Source organism: Eucalyptus grandis, chromosome 5, assembly GCF_016545825.1.
Source record: "Eucalyptus grandis isolate ANBG69807.140 chromosome 5, ASM1654582v1, whole genome shotgun sequence".
Classification (NCBI taxonomy): Eukaryota; Viridiplantae; Streptophyta; class Magnoliopsida; order Myrtales; family Myrtaceae; genus Eucalyptus; species Eucalyptus grandis.
The window spans coordinates 24,080,208-24,096,352 of record NC_052616.1 but is presented as its reverse complement, the minus strand read 5'-3'; the positions used below and the strand labels follow the sequence as shown (position 1 = coordinate 24,096,352).

General features: G+C 39.2%; 1 protein-coding gene and 1 long non-coding RNA gene across 2 annotated transcripts; both read left to right on the top strand.

Moving 5' to 3' along the window:
* The first annotated feature begins 2,665 nt into the window (after positions 1-2,665).
* Positions 2,666-6,065, top strand: LOC104444594 (cytochrome c6, chloroplastic). The gene is made up of 6 exons (XM_010058300.3): positions 2,666-2,885; positions 2,986-3,136; positions 4,977-5,074; positions 5,154-5,185; positions 5,463-5,526; positions 5,651-6,065. Exons 1-6 carry the CDS (start codon positions 2,817-2,819, stop codon positions 5,789-5,791), a joined length of 555 nt encoding a protein of 184 aa, XP_010056602.1. The 5' UTR covers positions 2,666-2,816; the 3' UTR covers positions 5,792-6,065.
* Positions 6,066-13,698: 7,633 nt separating this feature from the next.
* On the top strand, positions 13,699-15,195 carry LOC120293515. Its single transcript, XR_005551472.1, has 2 exons — positions 13,699-13,798; positions 13,833-15,195. It is a non-coding gene; the product is annotated as an uncharacterized LOC120293515 (long non-coding RNA).
* Positions 15,196-16,145: the final 950 nt, after the last annotated feature.

Here is a 16,145-nt window from a genome sequence, read left to right as displayed (position 1 = left end):
TAGCATACTCGATGTGGCAATACCCCAAAGGATGAAGTGATGCCATCCTTATGGGTGAAGTGTACTATTAAGAGGGTCATCGTGGTAAAGGTATCCTTAAATCCAATATCCACACCCGACCTCTTCTCCCAAGGTGCGTTGCCCGTGTGAGTATGGATCATGACTCTCCGATGTAATACGGGTACGAGCTTGGGAGAGCTCGCGATCTCATGGAGGGAACTCATAGGAGGCTTGACCCAAAAAAGCGATGTGATAACGTTTCTTGGGACGCAAGTCGTGAGGGAACTTTCGTGATTAAGTACCCTAAATCCGATCTTTCCCCTTCCTTTTTCTCGCAAGAGGGATTGAGGACGGCGATATCGGGTCGTGATAGTACTAAGTTCCAAAAGTCGAAAAAAAAAAAAAACCAGTTCTAACAAGATAAATTCTAAGTTTTAGGTGGAATTTGAACTGACCATGAAATCACTCCCTCCTATTGTTTTGCAAGGATATAAATGCGCTTGAATTCATAACTCATATTTGACATGTGAACACTCTCTAACCGACAACTTTGTAAAATCCAAATTGTTAGTAAAAATCTTTTTAGACTTCATCTATCGTTGATTGAATGATCTCGACCATTTAGATCTAATAGGCCTCATGCAAGGCTCATGCATTTGGTGATAAAAGATCATTCATTTCATGGTAGATATCCATAAAATTTGCCATATATAAAATGCACGCGCTCAAATGCATTTTTGGTAGATCTCATGTTAAATTTGTGGGTTCCCTTAAATAATTAGTCTAGACTCAATCAAGGGATTAGCTTGGGTTGGTTAGATATTGGGTGGCAAAAGAACAACGCAAGTGCTAAAATTTGGCACGAGGGACACTTAAATGCCAAAAGTTATGAAAAGTACACTTAAATACATTTTCTTTAAAAACAAATGGAATACTTGAGTGTCAACTCTAGCGACCCTAGTTGAAAATCCTACAAGACAATTTTTCAATCACTTACATGGTTTGTCGAAGAACTGAGTTGGCAGAGAAAAGCCAAAACGACGTTGTTTTTCCTCATTTTTAAATTTTTTTAATATAAATATTATTTATATTAAATTATTTAAAAGAAAGGATGAGAAGATAAAGATTGCAGAAGGTAAGGGTTGAGCCCTTGTCGCCACCTCCCCATCGTCACTAGCCCTGTGATAGTGGGGGAAGAGTCGCCAAGTAGCCGGTGGTTCTTGACTTGGTTGGGCAAGGGCGCGACCCTCGTTGGATTTGGGGAAGGGCTGCAACTCACACACGACCTTCGCCCATATATGGGCGATGGCTGCAACCTTTGTCCCAGATATGGGCAAGGGCTCGTAGGCCCTTATTGCTAGTCGCCTAAGTTGCCGATTAGTGACCCTAGTTGACCCTTCCTCACCATTACCGGTCCTTTTCGGCGACGGTGGGGAGGCGGTGGTGAGGGCTGAGCCCAACTCTTTGTGCATTTTCTTTTTCTTCATTTTTTTTTAATAAGTAATTTGGTTTTAAATCTAATTTAATTAATATTTATATTAAAATTCAAATCTTAGGTAAAATGACATCATTTTAGCTTATCTAACCATGTTAGTAGATAAGATGATGTCATTTTCGGCTAATCAAGCTATGTTAACAAGCAAAATGATGTCGTTTTGCACTTATCTTGTTTGAAAAAAAGCAATGTGAGCATTTTGGCTGTGTTTTTTTGCTGTTGATACTTAATTGATCAATTTTGCTTCAATTTTAGCACTTTAGTATATTTTTCCTAACTTTTGATATTTAAATGTCCATTCGTGCTAAGTTTTGGCATTTTAAAATCGAGGTCTCGATATTGAGCCAAGGGGTGAGTTTGGAAACATAGAATCCGAAAAAGTTATGTAAGCACATTTTTTATTATGGAAATATCATTATTCTTAGACCTCTCAAGTCCGATCATCATAAGATTAATAAAAATCCTATTATCAAAAAGTTTTCATATTGGGTAAAATTCTTCCAAAGCTCCTCGAGCCTAAATTTTGCCTTCTATTTCATGCCCATTTATAATTTGAGACATATTAAGTTATTATCTCATGAAATGATCAGGCTAGGGGGGCTCAAGCGGGGTTGTGTGGATGCTTGAGCCCAAGAAGGAAATCGTTTACTTTACACCGGCCCTATTAATGGTTCAACCCATGCCAATTCACATGTACCTAACGAGGCCATTAGACTTGGCACCTTACCTTTGGACTGGGCTACGTCCCCTCCTGCCTCTCTCCTAGATCTTTTGTATGCTAAAGCCCACGCAACGGGCTTCTCTGATTCTTTACGTTGATTATATAATATTTCCTTTTCCGATCAATAACAAGAAAAAGAACGAAGCCATTAGACTCATGATCAAGCACAATAAAAAGGGCCTCTCATGTCTCTCGCTTTCGCCATTACTTGTTTACGCGACGCATAATCAAGCGTGAATTCGGATCTAACTCATTTGTACATGAATACATGACGTATCTTTAGCGAATTCACCATTTTCAATCCGTCCACGACACATCTAGACACGCTTGATTGAAGAAGGCGACATGTCGCCTCCATCGGTACAACAGATTTAGGAATAATTTAAGCATTTTGTTTAAGGCTTTTAAGTACATCCTTTTGAGATTGAGATATTTACGGGAGAGATGTAGTAATCTCAAATTTCTCCGACATGGCAGACAGATCGGGTCGCGTCAGGACACGAAGCGATTAGACGAACGGTCACGTGTGCGAGCAAGAAAATCTGAATTCTCCATAGCCGAACTCTCCACCGCAGCAGGCTCGAGGTGCTGGAAAAAGAGATGCATCTTCTTCAGTACGTCTCGCCTGGTTCTTCTGCCAGCATCTCTCCTCGTTCCCTCGCGAACAAGGTACAGCTTCTCCTTCTTCTTCTTCTTCTTCTTGCTTATCTGCCTCTGCGGAGAGAAGGTGCTGACCCCCACCCTCGCGCCACGTGTCCGCCTCGCGCAGTGCAATGCGGTCGCCGGAGGAACGCCGGCGGGAGGAGGAGGTGGGGGCGAACCTCCTCGGGACCTCAAGCGGCCTGGTTTCCTCCGGGCCGCCGTCGCCCCGCCTCTCGTCGCCGCGCTCGTCGCCTTGTCCCCTCTCTGTCTCGCTCCGGGTAACGCCTCTTTTTCCCTCGTTCCCTTTCGACTCTGCCGCAGTGCCGCCGCCTTTGCTGTGTCCGCGTGGGCGTGAAATGTGCGATCTTGCCGAACGGGTTTTGAGTTTCGCGTCGAAATTGTTGGTGGGTATGGTGTGTTCTGGTCCAATTTCGTCGTTAACGTGCTTAGCCGTAACGTGGTTCCTCGTGAAGCTAATTCCAGTTTCAAGAACAAAGAATTGCGCTTCAAGAACTATGTGAATTTGCTTGTGAAGCGAGTGGCGGTGGTGCTGGAGTTATGGCTTCTGGCGTCATCCTCTTCGCGGTATAGTACGGCCAGACCATGATAAACAAGCACTTCACGAGCTTACCCATGGTTATCTAGAATCCGTGAAATTTATGCCTTATACTGATACTCAACCCGATACTTTTGAGTGTCTTACCAAGTTGAAAAAATCCCTGACATGGTAATGTGAAGTGGCTTTTCAGAGAGGAATGAGAGTTGTTGTCGATCCACTACCCACCTAACTTTTTGCTGCAAGCACTTCGATCGGCTAGAGAATTTGTTGGAGCGTTTTGGGTGTGTGCTCATTGGCTTTCAAGTATTCGTATCACCTTCCTTTTTATTCTTTTGCAATCTTCCTGCCTCTGTATGTTATTGAGAGATGGAAAAGGAAGGCGCCGGTTCCTGCAGATCCTGCCAAAAGAGCGAGGGTTCCTGTTCCTAGTTGAGGTTAAGAACTGAAAGTTAATTTTTGTGTGTTGTCCTTTTTTGTCTGTGAGAAGCAAATAAAATTTTCTCACTAATAAGAAATGTGCAGTACAAACTTTTAGAACTAAATCAAGGCAGTAATGTCTGACTCCCCTGAAGCCCTTCTTTTTGCCAATTGATCTGCTAAAAGTTTGCTTAAAAATAACATGAGTGAAGATTATAACCCTGCATATGTTACTGGTTGAGTTAAAGAGAATCTGTATCTTCCTGGTCTCACTTGTAAGATATTTAGCCAAGCAACATAGTAGCTCAGTCACTCTTAGTGCAAAGATGAAAAGCTGATGACTGAAAGGAACTAAAAAAAAGGAAGAATGCTTCATGAATAGCTTTGACTTTAGGTTCATTTGAATTAGGGAGCCCATAGTGCTTATTAAGACTTGTAATGCTCCCATTCCCTGTCAATACTAGATTACCAAAGGAAGATTGGTTGACTTTAAACTTCAAAACTAGTTTATTGGAAGGGGTCCAAGAACAATGTTGTCTTCTTGCTTCCTTTTCGCATATGCTCTGCCAAATCAATGTTGGACAGTTATAGACATAATCAGATGCCCAACTCAAATCCTTTTCGCATATGCTCTGCCAAATCAATGTTGGACAGTTATAGACAGGATTATCTATACTGTCAATCGCCCATACTTATTTAAATTCTGTTCTTATGAGGCTTTCCACTGCCAACTGATCACTTAAGACTTTTTGCTAAAAAATATTATTCTATTTCTTAAAAAAGACCTAAATGTCTTCAAATGCAAATAGTCAAATGTTTAAGCAGTCAGTCCAATATCAACTTTGTTTTAGTTGAGTTTCAGTATTATTAATTTTTGTTATAGTAGAGTATGTTTTTTTTTTTTTTTTTTTTTTAATGTGAAATTTTCAGAATTAATTCTTGCTATTCATGACACCTTTTCTTTCCACAGATTTCTCAAATTTTCTGATAAGCTGCTCTAGTACTTAGATAGGGGAAATAGGGGTGCACTGTCATCGGAAGTTATGAACTTTAGTTTGTTGTTCCAAATGTTATTGACGATTATGGAATGGGTGTTCCACTAATATCATAAAAAAATGTCATGCCTGCCTTTTATGCTGCAGCGTCACTTGGTCAAACTGCAGATATTCAAAGAGGAGCAGTATTGTTTCGTCAGGCATGCATTGCATGTCATGATGCTGGTGGAAACATAATACAACCAGTGAGTTTCCCTTCATTGCTTAGATAAATGTTTTATGTTAGCTTATAACTCATTTGAAATTTTATCCTCTTCTGACTAGGGTGCGACATTGTTCATGAAAGATTTACTAAGGTATGAGTCATGGGAAAATGGCCTCTACTGACTGAGAGTCCATGCTATAAGAAATTCAGTTTCTTATCTGGTACCTTCATTGGGTTAGATGTCAATGTTTTGCTTCCGATCGCGTTGAGGCGTGGTAATAGTTGTCGATTTCCTGTTTGGACCGATTGAATATGCCCTTAGTCTAAATTCTAATGGTGGTCTCAAACTCGAGACATTCTTCCCTTGAACATGTCAGAGTACATACCCAATCTATGCCTGAAAAATGATTTACTTGCTACAACTATAGAAACGGAGTTGGCACGGAAGAGGAGATCTACCGAGTTACCTACTTTGGCAAAGGAAGAATGCCAGTAAGATTGATGGAACCTTCATTCTTTTTTTCTCTTGATATATGGGATAAATTTACCATAGTGTCTGTTTGAGGCTTCTCAGCTAGTAAACTTATGAAGTAAATACATTTGATTTGTGATTCAGGGCTTTGGTGAGAACTGCACCCCAAGAGGGCAATGCACGTTTGGACCCCGATTGCAGGAGGAGGAGATCAAGGAACTAGCGAAGTTTGTAAAGTTACAGGCTGACCAAGGTTGGCCTAAGATAGAGATCGCAGAAGATTGATTGTTACATGATGTATTATTTATGTACAATGACCGACCATCATGGAGGCCAACGTGTTGAGGCGAGCCTTTTCTTTCCCTTCTCGCTGTTGCAACTGCGAAGTGTAAAGAAAATGTTCGATCTGGCATTCTTGCTTCTACAATATTGGAACGAGAAGTAAGTCCTACTTAACTGGTGAAAGATATATCATGTCAAGACTGCTGACCGACGCAACAGAATAGATGGTCACCATCTCATGGTCTCTTCAATTTGATGAAAGTCTTTCCAACTTAAATTGATCTTTAAGATGGCCAGGAGACTCGAAGCAAGCGGAGAGTCTGTGGCGGGTTCTTATTCAGACGGCTGAGTATGAAGTGTTTGTCGCCTGCAATGTAAGGATGGATGATGCACTCTATCAACGGAGCTTCGTGCCAGTGTTTCTGCTTTGATTCTTTCACAAAGAATGGCATGAATCAGTGAAGTTGAGAAAGTGCACGGGGTCGTCTAGCAGGAAACGTTACTTGATGTTTGTCTCTCTTTTGAGGACTCTCTGATACTCGAATTTAAGGAGTATGTCGGATCTAAATCGATCTAAGGTTAAGCCGATGGGAAAACGAACTTAAGTTTTTTCTCTAGTTCCAAAGAAAATTGAAGTGACAATGCCAGGAACACTGATCTGAAGGGAAAAAAACGAAGGACAAGCACTTGAAAATCGAATTAACTTCGTCGGAAATGGAACAACTGGAAATTACAGAATACGTTGACGCTCAAATAGAAACATGGAAACTAACATGACAATAGCAGTATTCACAATGCAAATCGTGAGCGACGAGCTTAGTCCTAAACCTATTGTTGTAATTGCAGAACATCGCACCGACAGTAAAATATTTCGGAGGAAAATTTGGCAGAGACGGATAACCTGAGCGTGTTTTCTTCCTCTATGTTCTTTCTTTCTATATAGTCCTGGGATTTCATTCAATGATTATCGAAATTATCCGCAGTTCCTTCTCCAACTCCTCTACATTTCCATGATCCTCTCCACTTCCACGATTTCAGCGACTTCCCCGGGACAATCATGTATGCCGTCTTGCCATAGATGTGTTTTATTCTCGAACTAATGTCTCTTTGGTCGAGGTGACCATCAGCTTGTACTAGATAGAAGTCAAGCAAGCTGTTCAGTCCTTTAGATAGAAATCAATCCTGATAATTTCTATAGATCGAGGTGAATTTCAAACCTTGGGTGACTCCTTTTGCCACATAAGTTGCTGCTACCGACTTTTGCACCCCACACACTATCAAACTTTGTTTTGGTGAAGTTTCTCTAATTTAACTTTTGCTGGCCCAAATTTATTGGGCTTGCACAATCTCAGCCCAATTGCCTGGCAGGCTCATGATGGGTCTGCACCACGTCATTCTTCATGCATTTCAAACATAATCAGTCTTGACTCGTGTTTATCAACATATTTCAACAAAACTGACCCTCAACCTTTGATCGGTTCTAGGAAGGCTACGATTTCTCAACTAGCAATCTGTCGAAGTCTAATGTCAACATATTCATCTGCCTCGGGATTTTCATTCCGAGGAACACACTCTAGGAAACAATAATCAAAATGGCTGATCAATTAATGCAGCCTGAATTCAAGACCAAATTGCTCAACCAAGAAGATCGACCCGCATTCTAGATCGACGACACTCCCATTGGCAAACCTAATATCAATAAAACTCATCAACAAGTGAGCATTGTCTTTGACTTTGTCATGAAGACTTTGTTATTTTCTGTGTATCGATGCTTACATCAAGACACTTTGGGATGGTCACATGTATTGAAAATATTATACATTAAACAGCTTTTAGTTTCTAAATGATTCTAGTTTCTATGTATATAAATGACTGTTCTTTTCTAAGTTTGGATCTAGTATTTTGCTCTTCTTTTGTCTTGCTATAAAAGGTCATTGAGTCTCTGTAGAATAGACATACCGAATTTGATTAATGAAAATTTGCTTAGTGCAATTTCTTTGAACCTTGAAGAGTTTGAACTCCCTTGAAAACATAGAAGAGTTTTTACTCATTCCTTGAAGAGTTGGAGCTTTTGAAGCCTGCATCATTGAAGAGTTGTAGCCATCAATCTCGGAGAATTGATCCCATTTCGATTTCACTGAAGGCTTAAAAGCAATAGTTGAAGTTTCTATCCTTTTTTTCATTCCATCAAATCTCGTTTTGTTCACTTCCTCCCAAAATCAATAAGCTTACAATGCTTATTTGAGAAAACTCAAAACATAAAAGTTGTAGATCCAAGAGTCTCTATTTTTTTGGCTTTAGAATCAAGTCATTTTAATTTGAATCAACAAAGTTATGCCCATTTTCCTGAACTAGCGTAGAACTGAAATTTCTGCTCAATTTTGTGACTAAGTATTTGTGTGTGTAAGTCACTCACGATCCTATTGTTTAAGTAGCCGACCGTGGGCTACAACATTAATTCTGATGCCAAACATTCTAGTTGTGAATCACCTTTTGGCCTTGCTTTGATAAAGGTGACCATTGACTTATGCCAGATCGAAGTCAAGCTGTTCATTCCTCAGATCGAAATCAATCTAGATAATCTCTAGATTGAGGCTGAATTTGACCAGACTTAACTCTTTATTCCTTGAGTTACTCCTTTTGCCGTGTTTTTAACCGCGATCCTCTTCTCAATATCTATACCATAAACATCTGCTACGAACAAGAAGCGTCTTTGCTTTCTCTACTGTTTTCCTTTTGAGAAATGGTTTTGTACTCTGAAAACATTTGCCATCAGCTCGGACAAGAGCCTTCTAGGTCCTGACTTTTGCAGGGCAACGCTTTCGCAGCTCGCTAATCACTGCCGTGCAATCTAGTCTGTATTTTGTCATTACTTCATAACCATCAATCACATTTCATAAAAGGAGCTTCTAGCTCTGGCTAGGTTGGATTTGAAAGGGATGTTGATAAGATGAGATTCCACTCTGCCACACATTCCAAATCGTGGAAAAGCTCAAATTTGTTGAAATTGTAGAGTGAAACTGGTTAGTGCTCTTATCATTACCCTTTACCAAAAAAAAAAAAAAAAAAAAAAAAAAACTGGTTAGTGCTCTTTACTCAAAAAAAAAAAAAAAAAAAAACTGGTTTTTGCTTTTTATAATTTGAGAGTAATGAGGTCTTGAGTTATGATATGAATATGGGTCAGCTGTATGAAGTGTTAGGATACTCGGTTAAGTTCATTATATGTGCTAATTTCTTGTTGGAGACTTGAAAAGGATGGGTAAAGCCTAGTAATTTCACTATTTAAAATTGCAAAAGTCACCTATTCGAATATATAACACGCATTAGACGTTGCTTATGCAACATGTAAAGGCCATTCATTACAATATCTCACGTACAATATCAATTCATATCAGACTTATTTGTGGATTGATGCTTGTGTCACTGTACGATTTTTCCCTTGTCCTTGTAAGCTTAAAAACGAGGTCAAGCGTGAGGTATGCAAAAGTCCTGTAAGTGATGATTATGTTCTTGGAAGGATTTCTGAAGGCGGGGTCGGCCACAATCGAAAAGTATCCTTACATAAAAGGTACGAGACATAGAGCAAGACTATGCAACACCCAAAAGAAAACCCTAACTCTAGTTTTGTTCCCCCAAAACCCTCATTCAGTAAGAAACACTGAATCTAGGCAACTTTTGGGAATTAGAAAGTTTTCTTTGACATTCTTTAGTTAGGCACACAAAAACATAGTGTCACCTTGTAAATCTTTTTCTTAACCACAGGTACCCAGCAATGGTCTGTAAGGGGCAGAAAACTTTTGGAAACTGCCAAGCAGTCATCATGGATTGATGGGTTCATCTTGTCTCTTAATCATTGTCTTAAGATGTGGAATTGGAACTAAAATGTGTTGGCCATGATCACATGCACAAACTAAAATCTTCAGGACACATGCCGCATGGATGCTCGACATGGGAAACATGAAAACATAATCACATTGAAGTGGACCCTCCAAAGTACTCTAATTAGGTTTAACAAGGCTCATTAAAAGCTCCCCAACACTGGTCCATGTCTCTGATAGGTATTTGCCAACTGTGGATGGCTCATGGCTACCGGTGCTTTTCCACCATGAAGTTGCTCAAAACTCCAATCAATTCGGCACTGCTCGGTAATGCTGGCAAGTGCCTAGAAGGCGAGAGAAAGCATCTCACGAATGATATTATTTACAAGTGGGTGTACCTTGGATAATCCACGTGTTGAGGTGGAGAGAGTGTCTTGTGCAGGTAATTTACAGGCCTCAAGGTCAACGCTGGGGAGCATATTGAGCTGTCCATGTGGCCCGATTGTGGTTCGAATCTGTGATATGGGAGTTTGCTGTGATTATAGATCGTGCTTATGTGCCTTGGACGATCCTCACTCTTACGTACATAAATACATAAGCGCATACATACATGTTGTCCACTAATACCTTTGACCGCTCTAATCTGCGCTTTTCTTATCAAAGTAAAAACCCCCTTGTTGAAGGGAGAAGTTCTGAAGAAACGCGAACAGATGTGTACAGGTTCGAGATTAGTTCAAGTCCCGCACCGGATACGCATGGGTGAGTTGAATAACTTCTAATTTAGATTTGTGATTTTTGAGATTGGCCTGTTTGGAACTGGCATGCGGAGCTCTATAAATTCTTGGCCTATTCTATCTGTTCAAGCGATCTTAGACTTACCCCTCTGGTGTTTACTTCTATTCTCAGTCTTTTGGAGGCCGGCAAGAGAGTTTCCAACCAGATAACAAATATAATTCAACAAATTGCTTTGCTCACAACTGGCTGGAGAAGATTCCATGAGAGCCATATAAAATACTTTTTGTCAGCTGTAACAGGATAAACTAAACTAATAATCTCTACCTTCGCCACCCCTCTCATTAAACTAATTCTGCCACTAAAATTCATAAGGGTGGTTTCAAAAAATTGGAAAGCCGAGTTTTTCCAATCAATCGGTGGTAGTTGCACCAACCCATGCAAGGGTTCGTATTAGCAGGAAAAGAACAAAAGGGGAGAGCCTTTATAGGCTGTCGTGTTAATTAGCTCCTTATAATTTCCTTAATTTATTCCAAGTTGATGGTGATCTAACCTAGCTTTACCCTGACGACAAGGTAATTGCTGGGACACTGATCTATTTCCTTTTCCTTTTTCTTTTTCTTAGTTTCTTAAGTGAAACCCTAGGAAAAGAACATTGAAAAAAATGGGGAATCTTGACTTATCTTTTCCCTTCAAATTTTTCATTTTTATATTTGTTGAAAGAAAGGGTTGCTCCCAATGTTTAGGTAGGCTTTAATGGGGTCGAATTGAAACATATAACTTATCTCCCTGGCTTTAGTTGCTCCTACTTTTTTATGCAAGAAAGTGAAAAGATTCCAAAAGACCCAATGGTTCTGTCAAGTTTTTACTTATTTTTCTATCTATTTATCTATTTTGTGTGCCGTGTAAGGTGGACATGAGAACCAACTGGTCCATTTCCCAATGAGCAAAAAAATGAACAGAAAGGTCAAAGGGGGAGAGGAGGGGGACAGGTTGAGAACTACCCATTGGACAAGTTGTTACCGCCCTCTTGCCTTTAGTCTTGCCACTTGACCTTTCAGATATTCTAGTTATATATTTCTTTGAAAATTAATCAGCAATCAACTTGGAGTTGAAAAGGACATGCACAGAGTTTTGTCGAATTAGGCAGGGTTCCGCTCAACTTCTCTTTTCTAAATGCTAAAGCAAAGTTCACAATATTGCATAGAATTAGAGATGTAAAGAACGATCTACGAAAATTGCTTAAAACCCCAATTTGGAGTTTGCCACATCACCTAATCAATTTCTTCACCCTTCATATTGCTCACTTTGAAGATATTCCGACCGTTTAATTAGTAATTCATTGAGAAAGTCTGATACTCAAGATAAAAATTTGAAAGTGCATTTAACCAAGTAGGCCACTTCAATAAAAATTTGCATATTTGCTTTGTAAAGTCAGTTGTAGTTTAAGTAAGTTTTTGTATTTCAAGCATTAGTTATGGCGAGAAAACATCTTGTGAATCCAACTAATATGTAAGTGTCGTTAAAAAATATGTCAACAAGTTCCAAAGTAGAACTAGCACGTATTGAAAATGCAGTACTAACACCCACAAAAGTACCCGCATTGTTACCATATTTAGATTCAGAAAACCTCTTTTTGTTTATCCATGGTTTGGAAAGTATTCGTAGGAAATTCTTTCTCGAAACCCACAGTGTATAGGTGAAAGACTCATCCTTCTAAATTCCATTTGCAGTTAAATACCCTTTATAACGCGCATAATATCATACTTGTTCTTTCTTCTTGTTGGATATAAGCAAGAAAAGAACATCAAGAGTCCAGCATCACCAGACGGATCAAGAGCTTGAACTGTGGTTTGTAGGTAAATTAATAAAGTTAGCAAACATAGATCACAAATGCAGCTAGATAGCACTTCTTCTATATTCTGGCAATAAGGACAATTGAATTCATCTAAATGATTTTGCACCACTTCTAATTAATCAACAGAGAAGATGGTGGATGATGAGAGACAAACAAAAGGCATCTGAAAACCCTCTCTATAAAGAAGTGCTAATAGCCAAATAAATAAAAAATCAACACATCAAGTGGGACCTCAAGGAAGAGAAACGAAAAAACCCTCAAGCAGTCTCTAAAAGAAAACCCTAATTCGGATTGCTTTATTCACAACCACCGCTACCACCAACCTTTATCAAATGGGGGGGTATTCAGCTCTTTGAGCTAAACTCCAAAGCAAAGCCATGTGAGTCTCCTATCCCCTTAATTAACCAATTAAAAAATAATAAAGCTGTGGTCCTTTTTCCTTCCATTAGGCTTTGTCCAGGTGTCATTGTTTGTCAAAGCCACTGGACACCACAGACAGACACAAGAACCACCCAAAGCTAAAGACAAATGGATGCCCCTCAACTGATTCCACCAACCTGGCCAGGGTTAACAGTCCTCTCTCATAAATTGTGATGGTAATGTGATGCATTTAATCAATTGGGATGATTATTCTTGTGCATTATTGCTGGAGATAGCTATTTTCAGAGATGGTGTCAGATCAATAACATGTACATGTGTGTATTTCTTGAAATGACCCACAAAACTCTTCATAATTATTGGACATGTGACAAGCATACATTTCAGACGAGAAGGCATAAACTATGTTAAAAAGAAAAGAAGGAAGGCTGGCAAAATGTTAATTTCTGGGATGACCCACGAAACTTTTCATAGTCAATTGCAGATGTATGCGTGACAAGCATATATTAACAAATTGAGGAAATAAAGCAAGTTAAAGCTCCATAGGTCAATTAATTAACCTCTCATGATATCTCTTCACTAGTAATGATAATGTCTCTCCTCTATACATATTGTTCTTCATGATGAATTTTTTGGAGCTCTTGTGCCTTTCTTTACAGCAATACATGCCTTTAATTACTACTTTTTGACCCCTCAAATCAATTTCAACCAAATTGCTTAAACCGTTTCTAAGTGTTTTTAGAGGACCCCAGTGGTCCCCCTTTTTCTACATATTTACAAATTATATTCGACTCGTATTAATAGGGGAGAGAGAGAGAGTCAGCATCAATAGCTGTAATGACCTAAACTGGCCATTAAATACGCCGTCTACAATGTCTTAGAGAGAGAAAGCTTTTGGAGCTCTCGAAAGACGACATATATGTGTTCAGCTATACCAATCACCGTTTTTGAAGTATTATCATTTTGTTAGATTTTTTCTGAATCGATAAATTTATTTAAACGTGTAATGATTAATTTAAATGGACAAGAATATTGTGTCTCTTGAGCAAAAGAAAAAGAAAAAATCACTTTCTGACATCAATAAAATATTGCCTTTTCATACATATGTACAAACGGGAAGAAGAGTCACGAGGGTTTCCAACCAAAGACATGCACGCCTCGTGCCTTCTTTTGTCAATCCTTAGGTATCATAAATCTCTCTCTCTCTCTCTCTCTCTCTCTCTCGTGCCTTCTTTTGTCGATCCTTAGGTATCATAAGTCTCTCTCTCTCTCTCTCTCTCTCTCTGTGGGAAGGTTTCTTTTAAAGGCTTTCCAGCAAAGAGCTAAGACGCTTCATCACTCCTTCGATTCCTCATTTCTGGGTTTGGTCTCTCTGGGGACTGGTCTCGTGGGCATACATGTGTGTTGGTTTGAGAGGTTGAAGCTGCCAGCATGATCTGGTAATTAACTCATAATTTAAAACCTGTTTCTCGTTTTTGTTCCCCCTTTCCTCTCTTTCAATTTAGTCTTTCCATCTGAATATATACTTGCAAAGTCTGGATTTCTAAGCTTATCTATAGATGGATAGTTTGAATTCATGTTATTTTTGAAAATGATTTTTTTTTGGTCGATCCAGCGACGTTGCACGAATCCTTGCTTTTAGGATCGGTTAGAGTTGAGAATCATACCGATTCATTTCGATTCGATCAAGTGAACTTGATTGACTATAGTCTATTATGCATAGAACAAAGGTATGGCTAACTTGGTGTAAAAAGATTTAACTTAGGTTGAATCAAGCAAAGGATGCACGGATCGCATCCGAGGTCTCGCGATGCAATCATGTCGCATCTTAAATGGGTTTACATACTCCCAAGCTTGCATAGTTTTGGTTTTTTCGAAAATACATGAGAATGCCCATCCTGTGTGTTCTTCAAGTTTCAAGGGTTTCAATTTTTACTCACACAAACATACTTTTACCTAGCAAACTAGGTCAAGAAACTTGTCCCAAAATTAGCTACATTAAGATGCAATTAAAGGGCGACATATCAGGTCATCTTGCAGCTTCAATCACTCATTCACCAACAAAAAGGGGACTCCTTGTTCAATGGCTTGTCTCCCCCAATACTTCTTAGCCCAGGTAATTCTCTGTTATTTCCCCCTAAAATTCACTATATTTTTAGCCAATGATAGTGATGACATTCTTTTATCATTGACCAATATGCCTCATTTTCTTGGGTTCATTTGAATTTGATGGTATTGGATGATCTCGGTCATACAATCCAAAATATCCAAAAAGAAAATTCTCCTGTCCACATAATTGAAAAGAAAACAAAAACAAAAACTAGGGGACATGGAAGGCCACATACGGTATGAGAAATTGACAATACATGTGCGGATACGCCAATCAAAGTCAATGCTTTGTTTGTGTTCTTTTCCCTTTTCCCCATGTAAATAATACCTAATTCACACATCTCCAGATATCACACATGAACACGGCATATTCTCTCTCTCTCTCTCTCTCTCTCGGTCTTGTAGTGTCAATTGTTTTTTGTCTGTCTTGGGGGTGTGTGTACTGGGGAATCGACATGTAAAACAAAATCACCAGACACAAGAAAGGCAAAGCAAATGCATGCTTGTGAATATATTATTTGCCTTGTCGCAGCTTTCTCGTGGTTGAAAATAGGTACACACACACACTACACTACACCACACACACACTACACTACACCACATTGTACCATTCGTTAGTGTGTCTCCTACTAGCACACCATCACAATGCCAAAGGAGATAAATGATTTGGCTCTCTTCTTGAATATCCCGTGAGTCATAAAAAGTTAAAACAAAAAAGTTCTCTTTATTGAGGGATTTTTTAAGTGATTTCCAAACTTATTTCTATGAGCAAGTATTGAGTGTATCCAAATTATATTGGCCTAGCTCATATCCACCGAGATTATGTGGGTCTCATGTGGGGCATACCTCATTTGATAGTACATTTGAGTTGGACTCACATGCACTGTGGGTAGGTAAACTTTTTTTCCATTTCTAGTCACTCAACTCAACCTTGATGTGTGAAATTGTCATCATTTTGGGAAGTGAAAAAAGAATTTCGTTCCATTTAACAATGGGACTCTTGATTTGGTTGGATAGATAATCAAACTCTGAAAACATCGAGTTGTTTCATAGTTTGGGGAAAAGTTATCATATTCTTGCAAGAGAGGGCTACTATGATAAGGTGTGTGCAATCAGGGGTTTGTTGCCGAGCCAGTTCAACTTGAGAATCAGCTCAAACCATCCTTATCGAATCGATTCAAGGCCAGTTTACCCAAGGACTAGTTCGATTTCCGATTCCAAAAATTGGCAATTGGTTCTCAGCTAAGGCTCTAAACCGTCTATTCTACCAAGGCAGAACCAGGTTGAATTGGATTTGAACGAGGACCTAACCGCTTTTGTTGAATAATGAAAACCTTTATAATGGCCGTTTTCTCTTCCATTGCTAGTTATTGGCAACAAACAAGCATTTTTCAACTGTCATGTTGAAAATCAATGTCTGGATGGGACAAACCTTTCTTTATGTAGTGTAAAAATATTTAGC

Coding starts and splice junctions, on each gene's coding strand:
- LOC104444594 (XM_010058300.3), top strand. CDS start 2,817: ATGCATCTTCTTCAGTACGTCTCGCCTGGTTCTTCTGCCAGCATCTCT. Junction 2,886..2,985: donor CTCGTTCCCTCGCGAACAAG/GTACAGCTTCTC, acceptor CGCCTCGCGCAG/TGCAATGCGGTCGCCGGAGG. Junction 3,137..4,976: donor CCCTCTCTGTCTCGCTCCGG/GTAACGCCTCTT, acceptor TTTATGCTGCAG/CGTCACTTGGTCAAACTGCA.